At 44.4% G+C, this 13,188-nt stretch overlaps 1 protein-coding gene and 1 long non-coding RNA gene across 3 annotated transcripts in view; one reads left to right on the top strand and one right to left on the bottom strand.

The window, feature by feature from the left end:
* The window catches only part of myo5b (myosin VB), a 44,890-nt gene that overhangs the window by 31,481 nt on the left and 221 nt on the right, over positions 1-13,188 (top strand). The window contains 18 exon segments of the mRNA XM_044173904.1: positions 549-642; positions 942-1,087; positions 1,568-1,687; positions 1,774-1,908; positions 2,028-2,093; positions 2,831-3,070; positions 3,887-3,984; positions 5,116-5,193; positions 6,239-6,437; positions 6,531-6,624; positions 6,699-6,845; positions 7,783-7,934; positions 8,016-8,105; positions 8,217-8,367; positions 10,026-10,320; positions 10,413-10,587; positions 10,671-10,751; positions 11,180-13,188. The exon segment at positions 11,180-13,188 is cut by the window's right edge and continues 221 nt beyond it. Of these exon segments, the coding sequence (XP_044029839.1) occupies positions 549-642; positions 942-1,087; positions 1,568-1,687; positions 1,774-1,908; positions 2,028-2,093; positions 2,831-3,070; positions 3,887-3,984; positions 5,116-5,193; positions 6,239-6,437; positions 6,531-6,624; positions 6,699-6,845; positions 7,783-7,934; positions 8,016-8,105; positions 8,217-8,367; positions 10,026-10,320; positions 10,413-10,587; positions 10,671-10,751; positions 11,180-11,332 (2,514 nt within the window). The 3' untranslated portion in view covers positions 11,333-13,188.
* The window catches only part of LOC122865458, a 3,139-nt gene continuing 2,183 nt past the window's right edge, over positions 12,233-13,188 (bottom strand). For both annotated transcript variants that reach the window (XR_006375488.1, XR_006375487.1), the window contains one exon: positions 12,233-13,188. This exon is cut by the window's right edge and continues 446 nt beyond it. This is a non-coding gene — a long non-coding RNA (uncharacterized LOC122865458).

Here is a 13,188-nt window from a genome sequence, read left to right as displayed (position 1 = left end):
TAAATGTATCAACTTAAAATAAAAAAAAGTTTATGATAAAATGAGTTTAATGAACCAGGAAACACTGAATGAGAAGAATCTGCTCGACTCCAAAGTTTAAAGTTTGTCTGGAAAAGTCACGATATCTCACCTCCTTGCACTTTCATCGCCATCCGTTGAGTTCCAACTTTCCGTCCCGTCTCCGAGTCTCCGCTGAAAGACGTTAAGCAGCGGACTGATGCGACAGATGTCATTAATTAAAGGTGAACTCCAGTGATTTAGTGTCGTGTAAAGCCTTTAGTGTCCAGAGGGAGCTGATAAGTCTGATAAATGTCCTCAAGTGATGTCGCTGGTCCAGTTGCATTGTGGGTAATGTAGGCGGCAGGTTTTGACAGAGAAGAAGAATGTGTGGAGCGATTCTGATCCTTTCTTTGTGCATCGTGAGATGATGAATCTGTGGAGACTGAATGTTAAAGAGCCTGTGAGAGACCCGGGAACGCTCTTCTTCTTCGTTGGTGTCATGATTTAGTTCCTCCTAACACAGAGATGGTGTTTGTCTCTGCCTTCAGAGGGTGGAGGAGCTGGAGAGAGAAAACTCTCTGCTGAAGAGTGAGAAGGAAGAGATGAACCAGAGGATTCTGCAGCACTCAAAGAGCATTGAAGGTGAGACCTGAACACACCTGGGGGGGTCCTTCTGTCTGAAACAGGAAACCGGAGTCAGTACTGAACCACGCTGGTCTGTGAGAACAAGCGCTGTTTGGCTTCAGTGGGAACATCTGACGAAGTTTAGCTGTGGACCACAGAGACCTGAGTCCTGTGTTTACCATTCAGTTCAGCATAAACTAAGAGCTGTTTTAGTAGATTCTGTCCTCTTGGTCTCTGTTATTGACTGCAGACTGAACAGCACCTTGTGTTTCTGGAAGCTCTCCTGCAGCTGATCGGTTTGTGTGTGTGTGTTTCAGAGGATGACAGCAGTGTGTCCCAGAGGACGTCGTCTCTGCAGACTGAGCTGGATGAAGAGAGGCAGCGCTACCAGAATCTGCTCAAAGAGTTTTCCAGACTGGAGCAGAGATACGACAACCTGAAGGAGGAGGTGTCCCTGGCCAAGGTGACCTCAGTACAGCCAGGTGTTACCACCTGAGTAACAGCATGCTCTTCTGCAGTCAGCTTGATTCACAGCAGTTTTAATGGTCCGTCCGTTACATCTGTATATGTAATATAACTTTCTCTGTAGAATCATCTGAGCTGAGAGCAGGAGATGGTAGCTCTAACTCTCTCAGGCAGGAAACTGTATTTAGCCATATTTCACTGGCTCAGCACTGGAATCCGTTATAACGGCTGTGAACACAAGCTGAGTGCAGCCTCCACCTCTGTGAAGGAGCAAAGCTTTTAAAGCCGTCTTTCTAGTCTGCAGGCGGCCAGTGTTTGATACTCGAAATAGATTTAAGATGGAGTATAACCTTAAATATCAGAATATGAGGTAAGTAAGGCTGTACGGTACAGTTTCAGCCTCAGGATGGAACTGCTGAGGCCGTGCATCTTTAACATCGGGACTAACAGAGAGTCTCTTCCTCCCGTCATCCTCCAGTTCCACCCCGGCCACAGGAGGAACCCGTCCAATCAGAGCAGCCTGGAGTCGGACTCTAACTACCCATCCATCTCCACCTCAGAGGTCGGAGACACTGAGGACTCCATTCAGCTGGTGGAGGTGAGTCTGAGAGGAGAAATGAATGGTGGCGGGGTCGGCCGGTGAAGGCGACATGGTTCAACAGTTGTAACTCTTCACCTGTGCAGGAGGTGGGAGTGGAGAAGGCTGCGATGGACATCAGTCTGTTCATGAAGCTGCAGAAGAGAGTCAGAGAGCTGGAGCAGGAGAGGAAGAGGCTGCAGGCCAACTTGGACAAGATGGAGGAGCTCGCCAAGCACAAGGTGACTCAGCAGAACAGAAGTCCAGCTGGCTTCATCTCTGGCTTCAAGTGTTTTGACGAAGATGTCGGTGATCCAGATTTTTACACCGAGTTAATCCGTCTGTGTGTTCTTCATTCAAGGGCTCTGAGTCGAGGAGTCCCACCTCTGAGCAGGAGACGGCAGATCTGGCCTACAACAACCTCAAGGTACAAAACTGACTTCACCTCTCACACACACATCATCTCGTTTGCACTACGTTTGCACTACGTTCACAAGCTGACAGAAGTTGAAGTGGCAGCTGAAATACAGCCACTAAAAGATGTTGAAGTGTACACGCTGAGTAAGATGAAGTATTAGTTGAAGTTAAAGTGCTGAAAGGAGTTGAAATGTCAGTTGAAGAGTAACAGATGAAAACAGCTGAAATGTCTGTTTTCGTGTATGTGGCAACAGTAGTTGCATCTGATTGAAGTTGAAGTGCTGGAGACAGTTCAAGAGTGTGCACTGTAAGCAGTTGAAGTGACAGTTGGTGTAAACACTGACGGCACCTAAAAGAAGTGTGAGATTTGAAAGTAGTTTAGCTACTTTGAATAGTTGAGGAACAGAAATCAGTAAAATATTCTCAGTTGACATGTACTGAGTGAAAGCAGTTGAAGTGTTAGCGAAAGGGTAATTAGTGAAAGCACTTGAAAGTTAATCTCAAGTGTAATTTAATGAGACGGTTGAATGGTTCTGTTGCTTTTGATCATATTTATTTATCTGGTTCTACCGGTCCTTCCTTTCACTTCTCTGTTTTGAATCTGTATTTTGGCAGTTTGATATTTTGTGAAACTGAACTTGGCAGTTATGGGTGTCACAAACTCTTTTAATAGAAAATCCACTTTAAAAGATTTTAATCTGGATCATATATCCTAACTCTCTAAAACCTTGTTCTGTATCCCTGCAGAGACAGGAGCTGGAGTCAGAGAACAAGAAACTGAAGAATGATCTGAACGAGCTGAGGAAGACCGTCGCTGAGCGTGCATCTCAGAACAATTCCTCCAGTGAACTGCAGGACAGCTACAACCTGCTGCTCAGTCAGCTTAAAGCAGCCAATGAGGAGCTGGATGCCCGCAAGGAGGAAGTCCTAATTCTGAGGACTCAGATACTCAGCACTGCCCAGCTACGGGAGAAGAACGATCATATTGTAAGTTTAAACACTTTCATTGTACTGAAGTGTCACCTGAATGCAGGAATAATAATGTTTATACACGAGAGACTGACGGCTGCCTCGGGTGGAAGGTCAGATTTATTTTTCTTACAATTTGTAAACAATATAACTTCAGTTTTTCAGCATTTAGAACCACTTTCAAATTGTTTAATGTGCGTTGAAGAACGTTAAGAGCAGATTGCACATGGAGGTGGTGCAGCTCAGTAAATAACAGTATCATCTGCATAAAGGTTTGTGTGTAAGAGCAGCCCCAGAACTGGACCCTGCCGTACTCCCTTGGTCGCACCTGGAAAATACAGTTGAAAAAATGGCGACATCAGACATAGAGAGCCGAAGTCCTGACGTCACTTCCTGTCTAGCGTCTGTTCCACCAGCTTCTGTAACTCAATACAATCTCTCGTTCAGCATTTCTTTCATCTGCCTTTTTAAAAAATTATAAATTGTTTAGCTGTAAACTTCCACGCGTTATACTGTTGAGAAAGACTCGACTCGATTCATCACTGAGGCAAAAGATTCAGTCAGTCAGATGTAGAAATGAAGTGTGATCATGTGAAGTAAAATAATGTGAATAAAAGAAATGACAAGAGCAAAATGTACTTTTGTGATATTTTCCAACAGGATATTTTAAAGATAACACACAGTATGTTGTGTTAAAGTAAAATAGCAGCAGATCAGTATGTTGTCCCAATAAAGACACACAAACAGGGGTTAATAATGTCAAAACCAGTTGTTACTCTGTGAACTTCTATTTATTTTGTAGTAAAATAACATTTAGTGTTTTCTGTGTTTCAGCAGGAAAGTAATAATGTTCCTGAACTGAGCAACAGCAAAGAGCCCATGGACAAAGAGGAGGCTCTCAAAGCTTATCACGGACTGTGTGAGTCCAAAAAGTAAGTGACTCTGCTTCATCTCCTCATTTACGAACATTTCAAGAGACAGAACGCGTATTCAGTTTACTGTGATATTTGATTTCTTTGATTTCACACAGAAGTAATCATAAACAGCTTCTCATTTTGTCTTTAGTTAGCGACAGGAATTACACGAGCCTGCTGGGAATACATGCACTTTACTGATTGATAGTTTTGTAATTATAGTGTGTTTCGTGATTTTGCTGCCTGTTAAACACTTTCCTTCCTTTCCTCGTCTGTTTGGCTCAACAACAGTAGCGTAGAACTCGATGCTGACAGACTGTTGGTTAAATTATGGCGATTGTTAATGTGGCAGTTCAGCAGAAAGGAAACACGGCACTGCGACTTTAAGGCCGGGGTTAAGGCACGGTCACATTACACAGGTCGACCAGTAGAAACACTGCTGCGCTGTGTTTGGAAATGTAAAAGTTATTATTCCAGCTTGTTTCTTCTTTATTTTTAGTACCTTATCACACTACAGACTACAAACTGTGGCGTCGCTCTCAAACACTGTTTACAGTTAATTTACCTGCATCAGAAACATCACGAGTGCTGGTAAAAGCCGTTCAACACGAACGTAATGTGACTGTACCTTCAGTGCAGGAAAAAGCAGGAAATTACCTGATGTTTGGCAAACCTAAGCCTGTGTCTGTTTGTGAATATAGTAGACAGGATTTTGACGACTTCTACTTGTAACAGAGTATTTGTACTTTGTTGTACACCTTTCCGTGAGTAAAAGCTCTGCTTACGTCTTGCACTGTGTGACACCGGTGTGCTGCAGGCGATGGTCTTATTTCAGCCTCTGAGCCCACTTTCAGTCTTGTTCCTGTTGTGCTGCTGCCTGTACCAAAGCTCCACCTGTATTAAAGACCAGGTCACTGGCCACAACAGGAACGCCTAAATGTAGAAATGAAGATTATATTATTAACTTTATACCATTTAAAGTGACAAATGGTGCCATATTTGTAGTTTCTCTTGTTTTCGTGTCGACTAACACTGGAGTTTCTGTCTGCTTCTGCTCTGTTCTCTGCAGCGTTCCTCACACTCTGCTTCTGCTTTGTTTCCTCTTTCTCTGGCTCTGTGTCCTGCTGTCCTCTGCCTGGCGGACACCAGTACGCAACAGGACTGGTGTTATTTGAATGAAGATGGAGAGCTGGGTTTGGCTTACCAGGGCCTAAAACAAGTGGCCAGGTCTCTGTTTGCTCACTTCTTGTTGTTCTGCTCGCTTTCTTTCACTTTCTCTGCTTTTTCTAACTAAAACAACAGCTCACTCGTTAAACTGCCTGAACCCGGGGCTTTCCTCGCAGAGCAGACGTCTGCACCTGATACCCAACAGCCTAGTGCTCAGCATGTCATGGTTAACACCACCCACACTCCATATTAAAGGTGGAGTTTTAGCTCTGTGGAATATAATGTTATTCCACTGATGGACAGTTGGAGGCGCTAACGTGCAAAGAAAGGTTGTAATGTGCCAACAGAAGAGTGCGAGCTAGAAAACAGAGCAGGATTGAAACAGGCGTAAAAATCAGCTTTGCAAAGGTTTTCTACGTGTTTGTTGGACCTGAAGGATTCACACGCTGAGTTCTGGAGAGAAACTGGACATAAACACAACGCTTTAACTCCACAGGGAGCTTTAATATACTCAATACATACTTTATATAGACTGTAACAGTATAACATACAGCTGTGTCGACTATCACATCGACTGTTTGTGATATTACTCATAAACATCTTAAGAGTTCCAGATATATATATGATATATATATATATATATATTAAAGCTTCTGTGGAGGTCCTTTAAAGGGTCTTTTTGTTTATCAAATACATTACAATAATAATAATAATAAAGTTGATTAATATGTCACTTATTAAAATCGAGTGTTTTACAAAAACAAACAAAACAATAAAACAAACAATAGGAATCAAGCAATGAGTAAAAAATGTTAAATGTCAAAAGATTTGATAAAATACTAATAAACACATCTAAACACACTCACATAGAGTATATGTATATACATACTATATATAAATACATATGATAGTAATATAGAATTAGAATCAGATGATAAATGTCATCTGTTAGTTTTCTGTTTTTTTCAGGTATTTCACACACTGGTTGCTCAATAATTCCACCTTAAAATAAGTGTGTTAATGCAACACACTCAGGGCTTCTGGTCCGATGATTCTGTGCATTTAAAGATCCATGAAACAGACTGGTGGTTTTGGGTTCCCTCAGGCTGCTGGAGGCCCAGCTGCAGTCTCAGTCCAGGCAGCACAAAGACGAACTGGAAGCTCTTCACACTCAGATCGAGCTGCTGAAAGACGACATCGAGAAGAAGCAGGAGATCCTCAGCTACACCGCGTCCCTGTCGCCGGAGGCTCAGGTGGAGTACAGCGTCCAGCAGGAGATCACGCGGCTCACCAACGACAACCTGGTGAGAGGATGTGCCGCTGCACAGGACGGACAGCCTAAGCGTAGGAGTTATAAAGTTCAGGTTGATCATGCTGGGTCTTTGTCTTCTTCGTAGGACCTCAAGGAGCTGGTGGAGAAACTGGAGAAGAACGAGAGGAAGCTGAAGAAGCAGCTCAGGATCTACATGAAGAAAGTCCAGGAGTTAGAAGGTAACAGCTGTTCAGCTCTGCAGCGTTCAGAGTCTGTATCAGGGGGTCCCTGCTGACCGTCTCTGCCGCTGTAGTTTCGCAGGTGGATGCAGCCCAGACCAGCAGGTCCAGACCTGAACTGAGCCGCCAGGTGACCGTCCAGAGGAAAGAGAAGGACTTCGAGGGGATGTTGGAGTACTACAAGGAGGACGAGGCCCTGCTGCTCAAAACTCTGATTGCTGGTAAGACACGGACTGATCACAGGTCAGCCTCCGCAGTCCGTACACCGTCTCTACATGAGCAGTTTGTCTCAGAGGGGTTTCACGCCGACAGATCTCTTCCAGCCAAAGCAGAGCTGAAAAGTCGGCGTTGTTGTGTGTTTGTATTTGGAAGCGTTCAGTCCCTCCACAGGTGAAGAAGCAGTCGGCGCTGCAGAGCCACAGCGTGTTGGACACTCCAGCAACCCCCGGCGTTAAGTACTGACATTAAATACAGGCTGCAGTCACGGTGTGTGTCATTGTGAGTGTTTGCAGCGTCTCTCATTGCATCAACGTCTCAGGGAGGATCATTCAAATAACACGAGGAGACACACACACACACACACAGTGTATTTTGAGTAGTAGTAACAGTTTTTCTCAGGTGCAGTTGGCCAAAGTCAATATTTAGTAATAAAGCTGTTATCATTTCTTCTCTGAGCTTAGTGATCTCATCTCCATGCTGAGTTGAGTCTATGAGCATTCTGTAGGTTCAGTACCAGTTACAGCACCAGGTTCAGCACCGGGTGCAGCACCGGGTTCAGCACCGGGTTCAGCACCGGGTGCAGCACCGGGTTCAGCACCAGGTGCAGTCCAGGAGCTGCTGTCTTAGTTCATCAGGAGCTGAATACATGTGGAGTGAAAGCCACAGCGTAAATCTGTCGCTTCCTGTTCTTGAATGTTCCTGAAGGGAAACAGAGGAAACTGATTTTCACTTCACCTCCACTCTGTTTGTCTTAACTTCCTGTCATGGCGCTGCTGTCAACATCAGCCTCCTCAAACGCTCTGACTTTTATTTAGATATTTTTTTAAATTGCTTTGTGCACTTCATTAGCTTCGGGCAGGAACCGAGGGCAGGGAGAGACGGCGAGGCCGGAGGAGTCCGTGTCTCAGTTCACTGAGTGAATGTGCTGCTGTGTTTCAGACATCAGGCCCAGCACAGTGTCTGCTACGGTTCCCTGTCTGCCCGCATATATCCTCTTCATGTGCATCCGCCACGCTGACTACATCAACGACGACCAGAAGGTGGAGTCTCTGCTCACCTCCACCATCAACGCCATCAAGAAGGTCCTCAAGGTGAGTGTCCTCCACACATCCACCTGTCTCTTTATAAACACGTGTTCTTTTTCTTCAAACATTTTTTCGATTCGTCTGCAGAAAAACAACGAGGACTTTGAGATGACGTCCTTCTGGCTGGCCAACACCAGCCGCCTGCTGCACTGCCTGAAGCAGTACAGCGGAGATGAGGTGAGCCTGGAGACCGTCAACAAGAAAAGACAAATCAGCAGAGACACAACATACTGCGCTCTGCTTTATCTCCCAGTCATCCTGAGTCAGGTGTGTTGTCTTTGTGTTCAGGTGTTTATGACGCAGAACTCGGCCAAACAGAACGAACACTGTCTGAAGAACTTTGACCTGGCAGAGTACCGGCAGGTGCTGAGTGACCTCTCCATCCAGATCTACCAGCAGCTCATTAAGGTGGCAGAAGGCATCATACAGCCCATGATCGGTGAGTTTGTTCCAGAGACAAGGCCGAAGGGTTCGTCCGTTTGACCAACGTGTCCTCACAAGGTCCTAAAGTCTGACTCACGAGTCGTAAAGTCAGGACTGATGATCTTTGAATAAAGTAACTTCGACTGCCCACACTGCCCTCCTCAGCCAATAGCAGGCCTCTAAAGGTCACGTGTCAGAGCTGCATCACTCATCACAGCCTAATGCTCGGCATGTCATGGTTAACACCACCCACACTCCATATTAAAGGTGGAGTTTTAGCTCTGTGGAATATAATGTTATTCCACTGATGGACAGTTGGAGGCGCTAACGTGCAAAGAAAGGTTGTAATGTGCCAACAGAAGAGTGCGAGCTAGAAAACAGCAGGATTGAAACAGGCGTAAAAATCAGCTTTGCAAAGGTTTTCTACGTGTTTGTTGGACCTGAAGGATTCACACGCTGAGTTCTGGAGAGAAACTGGACATAAACACAACGCTTTAACTCCACAGGGAGCTTTAATATACTCAATAAATACTTTATATAGACTGTAACAGTATAACATACAGCTGTGTCGACTATCACATCGACTGTTTGTGATATTACTCATAAACATCTTAAGAGTTCCAGATATATATATGATATTATATATATATATATGTATATATATATATATATATATATATATACATATATATATATAATATCATATATATATATATATATATATATATATATATATATATATATATATATATATATATATATATATATCATATATATATATATATATATATATATATATATATATATATATATAATATCATATATATATATATATATATATATATATATATATAAAAGCTTCTGTGGAGGTCCTTTAAAGGGTCTTTTTGTTTATCAAATACATTACAATAATAATAATAATAAAGTTGATTAATATGTTACTTATTAAAATCAAGTGTTTTACAAAAACAAACAAAACAATAAAACAACCAATAAGAATCAAATCAAGCAAAGAGTAAAAAATGTTAAATGTCAAAAGATTTGATAAAATACTAATAAACACATCTAAACACACTCACATAGAGTATATGTATATACATACTATATATAAATACATATGATAGTAATATAGAATTAGAATCAGATGATAAACGTCATCTGTTAATCAGACCTGTCAGGTTTCACTCGAGGCTCAGCTGACCCAGAATCAGTTCTGTTGCTTCTCTGATGTTGTGTACAGAAACCACGTCACTGCTGAGGACGCAGCTGTGACTCATTTCATCATCCAGTGTTTCATCATCTGCTATCTGCACTGTGTACAGCGGTTACCACGGCAACCGCCCGGCTGCTGTCAGTAGATACTTCCTAGATGTGAACGTTTGGTTAAAAAGACTGATTCCCTCCAGGCTGAGCTCAGGTAGCAGACAGACTACAGACCCCATCAGGCATCAGCTCAGCTTCACTCTCTGACGTTAACACGAGTGAAGCTTCTGAATCCAGCAGAACACAGAAACGTACAAACATTTAACATCTTCAGCCAGACTGAGGCGCAGAAATGCTCTCTGAGTTTGAATGTTTCTGTATCTGGAGGCATAATGCACGCTGTGGAAACACGCGAAGGCGGCTGCTTTTATGTGTTGGATGTTTTCTGATCTTCCTGCTTGTTGTGTCCAGTGTCGGCCATGTTGGAGAGCGAGAGCATCCCCAGCCTGGCGGGGGTCAAGCCGATGGGCTACAGGAACCGTTCATCCAGCATGGACACGGACGCCGGCGGCCCCAGCAGCTACACTCTGGAGGCCCTGATCAGACAGCTGGGACAGTTTCACAGCATCATGCGGGACCACGGTCTGGACCCCGAGATCGTGGGTCAGGTGGTCCGACAGCTCTTCCACTGCATCAACGCCGTCACCCTCAACAACCTGCTGCTGCGCAAAGACGTGTGCTCCTGGAGCACCGGCATGCAGCTCAGGTACACGCCGCCGCCTGTCCCTTCATTAAAGACGCCGCGGGCTCGTGCATTAGCCCTGAAGCATTTCTGTGTGTGTGTGTGTGTGTGTTCAGGTACAACACCAGCCAGATGGAGGAGTGGCTGAGAGGAAACAACTTGTACCAGAGTAAAGCCGCGGCCACGCTGGAGCCCATCATCCAGGCCGCTCAGCTGCTGCAGGTCAAGAAGAAGACGAGCCAGGACGCCGAGGCCATCTGCTCGCTCTGCAGCGCCCTGTCCACGCAGCAGGTCTGCTCCCAGGACCGCAAACACACACGCCGGTGGTGACGCACGATAAATGATATTGATCGCTGTTGTCCTGCTTGTTGCAGATCGTGAAAATCCTGAACCTCTACACGCCGCTGAACGAGTTTGAAGAACGAGTGACTGTGTCCTTCATTAGAAACATCCAGGTGAGACTCGGACAGGTCGCATGTGTTCCGCAAAAACTCGCCGTGTTTATGCACCAAACGCCAAAGCCAGTTCCTTTCATGTGTAAACCTGCTTGTTTGTTAACTGAACATCTTTAATCAAGAAAATAATCGTCAGATCAATCGATGAAGTGAATTTACTTCAGAAGAGCTGGTTTTAGGAACCGTTTCAATATTTATGACGTGATCACTGGTCTCTTCTTCTTCTGTGGTTTTCTCAGATATCCTTAAATGTCTGTGATGGTTATTGAAAGGAATTCAAAGATTTGGGGTGTGTGTGTGTGTGTTCGATAAGACCATCTCAGGTTCTGGTATTCAGGTGTGATCAGGACAGGTCCCGGTCTGAAGGCTGTCTGTCTTCACTCTGCTGGTTTCACCTGTTTAACCTCCATTTTTATCTGTGTGTCCAGAATCGTCTCCAGGGGAGCAACGATCCTCCTCAGCTTCTGGTGGACACCAAGCAAACGTTCCCCGTCCTCTTCCCGTACACCCCCTCTGCTCTCAGCCTGGAGACGCTGCACATCCCCGCCTCCCTCGGCCTCGACTTCCTCATCAGAGTCTGAGGAAGGCTCCCGGCAGACCTGCTTCTAATCCAGGACGAGCCGCTTAGTAAACTGCCACTTTAACAACAGTCTGATCAAACATGTCCACCTTCCTGCTAGCAAAGAGCGTTTTCTGAGAATCCTAAGTGTGACGACTCACACTGACCTCAGTTCATCCTCCATGTGCCTCAAATATCCAAAAACCCAGCAGAGAACAAACCGGCAGGATCCGATCCGGTCTGTCTTGTCCGTCCTCCTCTTCTTCTGTTACACACTTTGAGAGCTGCTGTGTGTTCAGTAAATGTGACGTTACAGGAAGTCTGGACAGAGAGCGGAGAGAGGCAGGTGAAAGTGTCCTGCAGGATGAAGAAGGTCAGTGAGAAGATTCAGGAGAGGTCGGGGAGGTCGGGGAGGACGGGGAGGTTGGGGAGGACAGGGAGGTCGGGGAGGACGAGTCTCAAAGACGAGTTTCATATAAATAAAAACAAGATCTTTACATCTGTCTGACGTGTGAACATCTTCTGGTGTTCTCACGTGTGTTTACTGTCTCTTCATAAAGATGTTTCAGTTGCAGTACCGCGAGTGGCCACTGGGAGAGTGGTATAATCCCACAATGCAATGCGCTGCATTTTACAAACGTGAAAATGACGTCTGTGTGGCTCTGCAGCCGTTAGTGAAGCGAAATGATGATGATCAGTAAGAAATGTCCGTTTACCTCCGCGGAGTGTTCATTAGGAAGGGAGGAGTCAGTGAGTGATGTCACACAGCTAACGTTAGCAACCTAGCTAGCTAACATTTAGGTAAATGGACCATGGATCTCTCAGCGTTTCCTGACTGAGAAAGCGGCCGCACTGACGCTGATCCGGTCATTTGGTTCAGCGTTTCACATTTCTTCTGCTTGGATCAGAAAACACATTTGTGAACTTTTATTCACACATTGCCAGAAAGGAGACTCATTTCTCTCCATAAGGAAGATGTCTGTCAGTGCGAAGGGGCAGTTATCACCATCATCATCATCGTCATCATTAAAGGTCGGGGGGGGGCCACAACCCGCCACTCTGCCAGTCCTGCACAGTTTAAACGAATCAAAGGTACTGTTTGTCTCTTCTTATTCAGCCTTTTTGTGTTCGGAGAGCTCCGGCCTCTGTGATCCGCTGCTCTCATGTTTGATTATTCTGATCTGTTGTCTTTGTTCTTTTTATATTTCTGTGTAAAATCCTTTTGCTGTCACTTTTTCTATTCTTCCGGCTCATTTTGAGCATTTCTTGTGTGGTTTGTACAATTAGTTGTGACGCTGATTAATAACTAAAATACTAAATACACAAACAGTCTGACAGGTTTCCTCTGCTGCACCCTGATGCTGACTACAGATAGCTGCCATGAACATATCTGAATATATACACACACACACATATATATACACACTGGCTTGAAGTGATTCCTGGTGAGAGCTGATGTGCCATTATGGGATGATGGAAGCTTTAAGTCTTAGCCTGAATAATCATTTGCACTTGTAGAACACTAATTATTAACATGCTATCTTTAGAGTACCAACTGTACCCTTTTTATGAAGTATAATTGTAATAAAGATGAAGAAGTACTCGAGTTTGACTCTGAAGAACTTCACTGCAAAATGTTTTATCTTTGGTGTGAACAATGTTGGAAGTTGAATACATTCGTGATACAAACAGCTACACTGAAATATAGATTTTCACAGGGTCACTGCAGGAGCTCTCTGGATGTAAGTGCACTTTGATGGCGGCTTCCTCCAGTCTCTCATTTTGCAGTGAAGTTGTTCACTTGGAAACGTCGGTGGAAGTGTTTTCTCTGTCTGAATCTCACTGAATGAAGCCCAAAGTAACTTCCTGTATTTTAAA

This window comes from Siniperca chuatsi, linkage group LG18 (genome assembly GCF_020085105.1).
Source record: "Siniperca chuatsi isolate FFG_IHB_CAS linkage group LG18, ASM2008510v1, whole genome shotgun sequence".
NCBI classification, from domain to species: domain Eukaryota; kingdom Metazoa; phylum Chordata; class Actinopteri; order Centrarchiformes; family Sinipercidae; genus Siniperca; species Siniperca chuatsi.
The sequence above is the reverse complement of the archived record's forward strand: the minus strand, read 5'-3'. Positions and strand labels throughout refer to the sequence as shown.